The sequence below is a fragment of the Sardina pilchardus genome, unplaced genomic scaffold, assembly GCF_963854185.1.
Source record: "Sardina pilchardus unplaced genomic scaffold, fSarPil1.1 HAP1_SCAFFOLD_156, whole genome shotgun sequence".
Taxonomy (NCBI): domain Eukaryota; kingdom Metazoa; phylum Chordata; class Actinopteri; order Clupeiformes; family Clupeidae; genus Sardina; species Sardina pilchardus.
The window spans coordinates 37501-47766 of NW_026910910.1; the positions used below are offsets into that span (position 1 = coordinate 37501).

The 10266-nt window shown below is 50.3% G+C and overlaps 1 protein-coding gene across 1 annotated transcript in view; it reads right to left on the minus strand.

The window, feature by feature from the left end:
* Positions 1–4424, minus strand: part of LOC134074668 (zinc finger protein 423-like) — a gene marked incomplete at both ends in the record, with an annotated part of 41914 nt that extends 37490 nt beyond the window's left edge. Inside the window, 1 exon segment of the mRNA XM_062530475.1 lies at positions 4221–4424. Within this exon segment, the coding sequence (XP_062386459.1) occupies positions 4221–4424 (204 nt within the window).
* Between the last annotated feature and the right edge of the window lie 5842 nt (positions 4425–10266).

A 10266-nucleotide genomic window follows, 5' to 3' on the forward strand; every position in this document is an offset into this window, starting at 1 on the left:
CTCGGGGAGCAAGTGTTCCAGATTCCTCCTCCTGTTGAGGCTCTCCCTAGACTCCTCTCTCTCTCTCTCTCTCTCTCTCTCTCTCTTTCACACACACACACACACACACACACACACACACACACACACACACACACACACACACACACACCATAGCTTACTCGGAAACCAGCTTAGACTACAGCACAACAAACACCATTCTCCCAAACAAATAGATGTATGCACACACACGCACGCGCGCACACACACACACACACACACACACACACACACACACACACACACACACGGCATAATAAACAACTTTACACAAATGGTAACACCCGTTCCACTGTTTCTGCTCAAATAATGAAGGACAAAAATGTTGCCCGTTGTTCTTGAGAAACACTAGCTTTGCTGAGAACACCCAGTTGGAGTTGGAGATTGAGAAAGAGAGAGAGAGATGTAGAGAGAACAAGAGAAAGAGAGAGAGACAGAGATGTAGAGGGAACGAGAGAAAGAGAGAGACAGAGATGTAGAGGGAACGAGAGAAAGAGAGAGAGACAGAGATGTAGAGGGAACGAGAGAAAGAGAGAGAGAAAGAGAGATGTAGAGAGAACGAGAGTTGGACAGGAGGAGGACGAGGGGGGGTGTTGAGGACAGATGTGGGTGTTTTAGGAGCAGGCTCTGACGGACACGCCGGGTCTGGACGGGACTGGGAGCCAGTGGGCGGTCGCTCGCTCGTAAAAACAGCCGGCGGAGAAAAAAAACTACCAAGGGCTCCCTCCACACCGCTCTAATGCACTCTGGAGGGGCACCTATTAGACAAGAAATAACAGGAGGTACAGAGAGAGAGAGAGAGAGAGGCTGTGTGCGTGTGTGTGTGTGTGTGTGTGTGTGTGTGTGTGTGTGTGTGTGTTGGAAGGTGGTGGGGCATAACCCCCATTAAGACTAAAATACTGGAGAGAAAAAGAGAGACAGTGTGTGTGTGTGTGTGTGTGTGTGTGTGTGTGTGTGTGTGTGTGTGTGTGTGTGTGTGTGTGTGTGTGTGGAGGAGAGAGCGTGAGAGTGAGAGAGCAAAAGCCCACATGCCAAAAAAAGAGTTTTCAGCAAGTGTCCGAGAGTGACGAGGCGAGGGGAGGAGAGGACAAAGACAGTGGACAGTAAAGGGAGGTGATGAGCCTGTGTGTGTGTGTGTGTGTGTGTGTGTGAGGGAGAGAGACATAGAGAAAGGGAGATAGACAAATAGACAAAGGGAGAGAGAGAGAGAAAGCTAGAGAGCTAGAGAGAGAGATAGAGATAGAGAGAGATAGATAGATAGATAGATAGATAGAGAGAGATAGAAATAGAGAGCAAGAAAGAGAGATGAGTGTGTGGTTCCCTGCAGAGCTGTTGAGAGGCGGTCATGGGGAGAACATGGCAGACCAGGCCTCCAGTTTGGCAGCGGCTCCACACAAAGAACCCCACACTACAGACAGCACCCACACAGCTGCACACACACACACACACACACACACAGACAAAGGGTAGAGTTACACAGAAAGCACTCTGGCTCTTATGAACCTCTCTCACTCTCTGTCTCTCTTTCTCTCCCTCACACACACACTAAGACACTCGCACGCTCACACACTCAGCGAGTGCGATATTATGGGATTTCGACAGTAATTCTATAGGCTCGGCGGCTTCTGTTGTGGGAATAGGATTTCATTTCTCGGAGCGCGGAGCCTGGACTTTGGCGGAGTGGATATTGCCTCTCTGCCTCGCACGCGGTCATAATAATAACAAATTGATTGAGAGACTTTATGAGCCTGCTGTCGGCGAAGGTGATATTGGCCGCGAGCAGAGCGCCGCCACCCAGGGAGACATCGGCCACAGCCCCCCTCTCTCCACGACATGGCCTCCACTGAGCCTTACTGCGCCTCCGAATCAAGATGGCCTCCACACACACACTCACACACACACAGATGCACAGACACACAAAGGAGGACAGCAGACATGACAGCAGACATGAATAGACATATATACACTCACAGAGCTACAAAGACACACACACACACACACACGGAAATGGAGAACAGCAAACAAGAATAGAATTGTGGGCCCAGGTGCCCAAACACACACATGCATTTGTACACCTACCGGCAAGACACTTTAGAATGCACCCACAACACTCAACATTCAAAGACTTCATCAATAACCAAAAACATCATGGATGCTCTCTCTCTCTCTCACACACACACACGTTTATCCCCCATCTGATAGGAACTAAGGCAGGGCTCACCACTCTATGCCAACACACACACACACACACACACACACACACACACACACACACACACACACACACACACACACACACACACACACACACACACACACACACACACACACACACACACACACACACACACACACACACACACACACACACACACACACACACACACACACACACACACACACACACACACACACACACACACACACACACGCACACACACACACACACACACGCACGCACACACACACACACACACACTCCCATGGGTGCTCAGCCAATTTAAAATAATTCATCAGCAAGAGCATAATTTTAGCTTCTCAATTTTTCAATTCTTTACAATAATAATAATAATAATAATAATAATAATAATAATAATAATAATCTGTATTCTGTAGGGACTGAGCGTGGGTGGGGTGTCCTATTCCCTGGGCCCAAGATCTGGATTATAGCGCAATCTCCAGACCTCCATCCCCAGGGATCTCTTCCCTACATTTTTCTCTTTTCCTCTCCAACCCTTCTGCATTTCATCCCTCTCTCTATCTCTCTCTCTCTCTCTCTCTCTCTCTCTCTCTCTCTCTCTGATGAGTGCTGGTCCCCTGTGTGAGCCACTTGTTCGGGTTTATTCCACCAACGTCACATCATGTCACGGATGCGTCAAGTTCGTGCACGCCTCCATCTGTGTTCTTATGAGTGTTTATGTAAGAGTGAAAATGACTTGGGCACACACACACACACACAAACAGCTTGTTTGTGTACATATCTGTATTAAGTGTGCAATGGCCTGTGCTGCTGTGCTGTTTAGCTAAAATGTGTTATGATGCTGAGGAAATGTGCACACACACACACACACACACACACGAGATGCTACAGGAGCTGGTTTGTGTGCTGGTTAAGAGGAGGGCCTTGATTAATCTGAGCCAAAGCAGACGCCCCTGCAGGGCCACTCAATGCTGCTCATTAATTACGGCCATTGTGCAGAGCCATTACCACTGTGTGTGTGTGTGTATGTGTGTGTGTGTGTGTGTGTGTGTGTGTGTGTGTGTGTGTGTGTGTGTGTGTATGTGTGTGTGTGTGTGTGTACACACACATGTCATTTTCAAACATACCCACTGACTGTAGAGCTGTACTCCAAGCCACAGTGCAGGCAGACACAGTCATCTCCCACACACACACACACACACACACACACAGTGAATGGACTGCCACATGCAGCGTCACAGGGAACATCACACACACCGTGTGATTTATACGCTCACACGCTCTCACACACACACACACACACACACACAGACACACACACACACGCTATGATGGAAGACTTGAGCCGCTGAGGGACGAAGACGGAGGAGTCATGCAAGACAAGCCTGCTGTGGCAGCAGAGGAGGACAGTTAGCGTCCAAGGAGTCAGACTGACAGTAACACACACACACACACACACACACACACACACACACACACACGGTATCCGTGCTGTATGACATACTACTAGACGGCCAGTCATACATTATCAAACTCCTCAGAGCAACGCCGCGTTGGCCATTTTGAGATTCCCTACTCTGAAATACATCCAAAGATCAGCAAGTAAACTAAACAACAAAATTAGTGAGTAAATAGATCAAAAGCTACTTGGTTTCAGATCAATTTTTAAGATCTCTGTTTTTTCTCTTTTGCTTGGTCATGTACACAATCACCCTATTTTGTGTTCTTGCACCTGATCCCTCTTCCTGTTCCAATATCCATGAGGTCCTTACAGGGTTCTGCAAGATCTCTGAAGGATCGTATGGTGTGTTTAGATTATAGAATTCATTTGGAATGCACTTTTAAAAATGCCATGGAAAACATTGTGTCAAACTCCTAAATTCACAGAGAGAATACATAGGAGTAAACAAACACACACACACCACACACACACACACACACACACACACACACACACACACACACACACACAGCCTCATACCTGCAGGGCAGAGGTTGGTGCGATGCTCGGTCAAGTCAGCCAAGCACTCAAAGTCCTGCTGGCAGTTGTCACAAGTGAAGATGGACTCGTCGTCCAGGTCGTCGTCCCCGATGCGGTCATCGTGGCTGGTCACGCTCTGTTCGCCGTCCTCGACCACTCCCCGCGTCTCTTTGGACTCCCCCTCCTTCTCCTGGGCAGGGACATCTAAGGGTCACACACACACACACACACACACACATACACACAAAAGTTAGAGTTGAGCGTATGCACCTTAACTCAACTCAAATCATAAAGACATGCCACAGTCATTGTACTAATGTCACTCTTAGTAATGCACTCTTGTCTTTGAAAGGAAATGTCACAATTCTCCAGTTTTTTGTTACATTTTTCTCAGCCCGTGTGCGCAGAAAGTGTGAAAAAATATGTACTGACAACGGACTGCTTCCAACAAAAGCAGCTCTATTAAACTACAACCAGCCATGACAGAGAAAATTAGCGGTGTCCCTCGCCATGTGTAAAACAGCATCTCCGCCAACTGCCGCAGTGATTCATAGCCTATTTGCATTGGGCGGCTGTGAGGGGAAACTGGATCACAGACGCAAGTAGGTGATCCAATCCCACCGAAGAAGCCGCCGCTCTAATATGGCTAGAACAAAAAAGCGAGAGAGTGAGAAGAAGAAGAGAAGAAGAGAGGGAGAGGAAGAGCGAGGGAAGTGAGGGAGGAAAGCGAGGAGGAGGGGGGGGGGGGGGGGGGGGGGGGGAGTCGGAGGGTTGGGGCTCGTAGGGTGCCCCCTCTGCCAGCTTCACCGCCGCAATGGCACTGGTGGCACGCAGGGTGGACCAGTGGAAAAATCTGCCACCGCAATCCTCCAGCCGCCATTGTGGCTTGATTTTCACACCTTATTATCACATTAAACGCTCTGCTTCCAAAAGGACTGCACTGGAGACTGGAGCAGACAGAGAGAGACAGAGACAGAGACAGAGACAGAGAGAGAGAGAGAGAGAGAGAGAGAGAGAGAGAGAGAGAGAGAGAGAGAGAGAGAGAGAGGGAGCGAGCAGGGAGGGAGAAAGCTGCGAGGAAACAAAAGAAAAAAGGAAGAGAGGACAAAAAAACAGGAAGGCTGAAAGCTAGCAGATCACAAAGGCAGAGTGAGCAAACACACTGGAGGGAATGGGGGGATCAAGGTGAACAACGGAGGCAGAGAGAAAGGAAAGGTTGAGTGTGGGAGGGAGGGAGGGAGGGAAGGAGCGTATGAGTGAGGGGCGGTGAACGTGTGTGTTTGTGTGTGTGTGTGTGTGTGTGTGTTAGTGTGTCTGTGTGTGTGTGTGGTGATGTGTGTGTGTGTGTTAGTGTGTCTGTGTGTGTGTGTGGTGATGGTGGGGTGTGTGTGTGTCTGTGTGTGGTGGGTGTACGACGTGTGTGTGTGTGGTATGTGTGTGTGTGTGTGTGTGTGTGTGTGTATAGGAGGCAGGTCTGCTCAGCGGCTCCCTCGAGCCTTCCATCCGGTCTAATCATCCTGGACGAGGGCAATCAGAGCGAGGCGGGAGGTGGCCATTCCGCTGCTCCGCTCCGCTCAGCGCCTCTGATCAGCTCTAATTTGGCCCGGCCCCGACTCACGATTCCCGACTCCCGACTCCCGAGTCCCAACTCCCGAGGCCCGAGGACCGAGTCCGGTTCCCCACTCACCCCACCCGAGCACCGCCGTCACTAATGCTGCTGCTAACTCTATCGGCCCCCATCACTGCTGCTGCTGTGGGGAGCGGGAAGGCCAGAGGAAAGCCAGGGTGTTGATTTAGGCCCAATCCCAGCTTGGGCTGCAGGCGGGTGGGAGGGGAGGGAGGGAGGGAGGGGGCCAGGGGCTTTGGGGCCTTCCGGAGTGCAGTGCAGTGAGGGACGAGGAGGCTGAAAATGGAGGCGCTCCAGTTGCTTCATTTCCACCTCTCTCTCCCACTCCCCCTTCCTCTCTCCCTCTCTCTATCTCTCTATCCCCCTCCCTCTCTACCTCTCTCTCTCTCTCTCTCTCTATTCCCCTCAGCTCCCTCTTTCCATCTCTCCATCTTCGAGCCTCTGTCCACCCTCCGTCCACCCCCTCCTCTCTCTCAGGCCACGGGCAGAAGGGGCGGTGGGGGATGGAGCCTGTGGAGGTGGGATGTGTGTGTGTGTGTGTGTGTGTGTGTGTGTGTGTGTGTGTGGGGGGGGGGGGGGGGGGGGGGGGTCTGGAGGAGAGGAGGGCTGAGGGCTGAGGCCGGGTGTGGTAGTGGTGTGTGTGTGTGTGTGGGGTGGGGGAGTGGGGTGGGGGGATGATGGCCATCTGTCCAGTGGTGAGAGCACCGTCTGGACAGGGAGAAGAGCTGCCCCTAACTGACAGAGCACTGATAGAGTTCTGAGCTGCAGTTACAAACACACACACACACACACACACACACACACACACACAACACACACACACACACAGAGAGAGAGAGAGAGAGAGAGAGAGAGAGAGAGAGAGAGTAGACATGCGTTCTCTCTCTCAAGCACACAAAATGCAGACTCACACAGATAAAAACTAACAAAGGCATATCACGTCCACAAACAAATAAAGAAATCACTTCACAGATAGTCATGTCGCATATAAACAGGCAATAACTAAACATGCAAAATACACACACACACAGAAAATCTCACACTCACACACAGGGTACTTTAACCCCTTAATTTCATCCATGAGAGCCTTCAATCTTGATACAAAATGAACCTGGCAAAAACACCCTTTCTTTGACTCTCTCTGTTTCTCTCTCTCTCTCTCACACACACACACACACACACGCAGACACACTCACACACACACAAATCATTCCCCCAGGTGCCCTCATGCCAGAGGTATGGGCACTGCCAACCCAGGCACATGCCAGCACAACCCGCTACCATGGCAACGGGGGAGGAGCCAGACAGGACCTTGTCCCTTGACACCTCTCTTCTCTCCTCTCCTCTCTTCTCTTCTCTCTCTCTCCTCCCTCTGTTTCTCCTCTCTGCCCTCACTTTCTCTCCTCTCCTCCTTCTCCCTCTCCATCTCTCCTATCCTCTCCTCTCATCTCTCTCTCCTCTCCTCTCCTGATACAGTCTTCTCTCCATCTCTCCTTTCCCATCCTCTGCTCTCTCTTCTTCTCCTCTCTGTCCATCCATCACCCTTCCTGTACCTGCCTCATCCACCGAGATGGACAGAGCACACTAGGAGGAGAGTGGAGGAAGAGAAAGAAAAGGATGAGGGTAAAGACAAGAAGGAGGGCAAAGGGAGGTTAGCTTGCTCAACCATCCAATCAGAATCTCTTCAGCATCTCCTCTATCTGTGCAGCTCTCCCAAGTCCCAGCAGTGGCAACTGGATGGTGCCTCAGAGAGGTGTGTGTTTGTGTGTGTGTGTGTGTTGTGTGTGTGTGTGTGTGTGTGTGTGTGTGTGTGTGTGTGTGTGTGTGTGTGTGTGTGTGTGTGTGTGTGTGTGTGTGTGTGTGTGTGTGTGTGTGTGTGTGTGTGTGTGTGTGTGTGTGTGTGTGTGTGTGTGTGTGCGCGCGCGCTAGGGAAGGGTTTTTATGTTCTCCCAGGCACACTTTGCAAGCTCCCTCCATTAAAGCTGTTGTGTCACTGTCAACCCACTAAAAGAGGAAAATCACACACACACACACACACACACACACACACACACACACACACAGACACAGACAGAGAGACACCATGCAGTGCACGCACCCCAGTTGCACCAACTCCAACCCGTCAGTCACGCTAACACACCATATTGTTTTTACCCTATTGTTTTACTGTTTTAGGAGCAGGTGGAGAACTCTATGTGTGTGTGTGTGTGTGTGTGTCAAACGTGGGCTCATGTGACACACCGGATTCCTTTCAAACTGGTTTGCACACTCGCACAAACCCACATGATCATACTCAAAAACACACACCTGGACCCCTACATACAGCTTTAGGAACTGCTTACACACACGCCTACATCATGCACACCAGATATCACAACACACACCACACACACACACACACACACACACACAGTGCAGTACTGTACAGTGCGCTGAGGTCATTCTTAATAAACCTCGGCTGGACCATTTGCGTGAGGCAGTTGAGTATTTTCAAACATAACTCAGAGTGAGGGGGGAAACCCAAATGAAATCAGGCCCTTTGCTGGAAGTGGTGTCTGAGGAGACTAATCATTTCTAAAGAGCTATTCAGACCAACAAGGCCCCTTTATACACCAACATGTACTCTTGGATCTCCTCCCCCTCCCCAGATCACCCTCCCATTGGCTGGAGGTCTGCCAATATACAGCATCGACGAATCCTTTGAGAGCACTGTGGCTTGAGGGCGATGCAGTCTTAACGGTGCATTGGGGATGATGTGGATATTTTTGTTTTGTTGTTGGAGTGCATTTGCTGTGTGTGGAGAGGCTGTGCATATAAGTGGTTTAATGCCACCTACTGTCAACAATCACAAGGCTCAGAGTGGAAATAAAAGGCCAGAGATTTTGATTGTCATATGTATCGCCTCCAACTGACTGAGACCATGCTAGCGTTACACAACCTAGCTGTGCTGTAGACTGCACAAAGCCTGAACCTTGTTCAGAATCCAACTAACATTCTGTGTAGAATGTGATGTGGTGACATGGAACATGAAACCTACTGTATAGCAGACTCGAAACTACTACAATAAGTAGCATTACCAATAGTAGTAGAAACCAAAAAGTTGTAGGAAAAATATACAAACGTACATATTCCATATATGTGGCATCAGTATGAGCTCTTGTAGTTGCGCCCCCCCCCCCCCCCCCCCCTCTCTCTCTCTCTCTCTCTCTCTCTCTGGTGTGGAGTGGTGTTATCTCGGTGCTGTGGTGTTGGGCTGGTGGAGTACACCCCTAGTGTGCAGTGGTGTTGGGCTGGTGGAGTACACCCCCAGTGTGGCCCCCGTCCCTGAGCAGGAGCCTGTGCTTAATGAAGGGGCTCTGGGCTCCCGAGAGGTCCCAGGGGCCCCTGTGGTGGTACTGGTGGTGATGGTCTGGAGGTGTGTGCTGGTGTGTGTGTTTTGAGGGGGGGGGGGGGGGCATCCACTGTCACCCCCCCACACACACACACACACACACACACACACACACACACACACACACACCTCCGTCTCCCCAGCCCCGTCCAGCACCACGCCGCGCCACACCACCCCTGCCTGGGCCAGCTGGAGCGTTCGGCCCCCTCTCTACAGAGAGCCATTATCTCTGAGTAACAGACTGTCCCAGCGCCAAGAGTCCTCAAACACACACACACACGCACACACACGCACGCAAACTCATACACACAAGTGACTGCACAGACACATATATGCATGCACAATGCACACATATACACACACACACACACACACACACACACACACACACACACACACACACACACACACACACACACACGCACACGCACACAAGCACGTTGAAATGGCTAATATATACCACAGATGACCTACTTGTCACCTAGATCAGTGTTTCCCAACCTTTTTCCCTTGAAGGCCCCTTGCCTGTGTCTAAGACAAGCCAGGGTCCCTACCCGAACTCCTACCCGAAATCCTACCCGCATACAGTACACACGCAAGACATTGTTTTATTCAACAATCAGGGTTCGGGGATGAATTACCAATGCCTAGCCTAGCCCGACCTGAAGGTTGCTTAAGTAAGTTCAGAGGTCAGAGGTGACTCCAATAGATTGAGATTGCAGGGGGTTCGCACAATGTTGCCTGGGCTGAGGTTAAAATTACCAAAAATGACACATTAAATGTAAACAATCCCAATAACAAACCCAGTGGGATAATCAAAACTCGGTATAATCACATTTGCGTTCCACATTTAAATTCATGTAGCTATTTATGACTTCTGAGGCTTGTCTTATTCACAGGCAAGGGGGTCTTGACACTGGAAACACTGACCTAAATGACTGAGTGAGAGATGGAGAATCTTATGAAAACAACAGGTGTGTGTCCATGCCAAGGCAACCCTCCTGCTCCCTCTGTCCTCTATGCCTGAC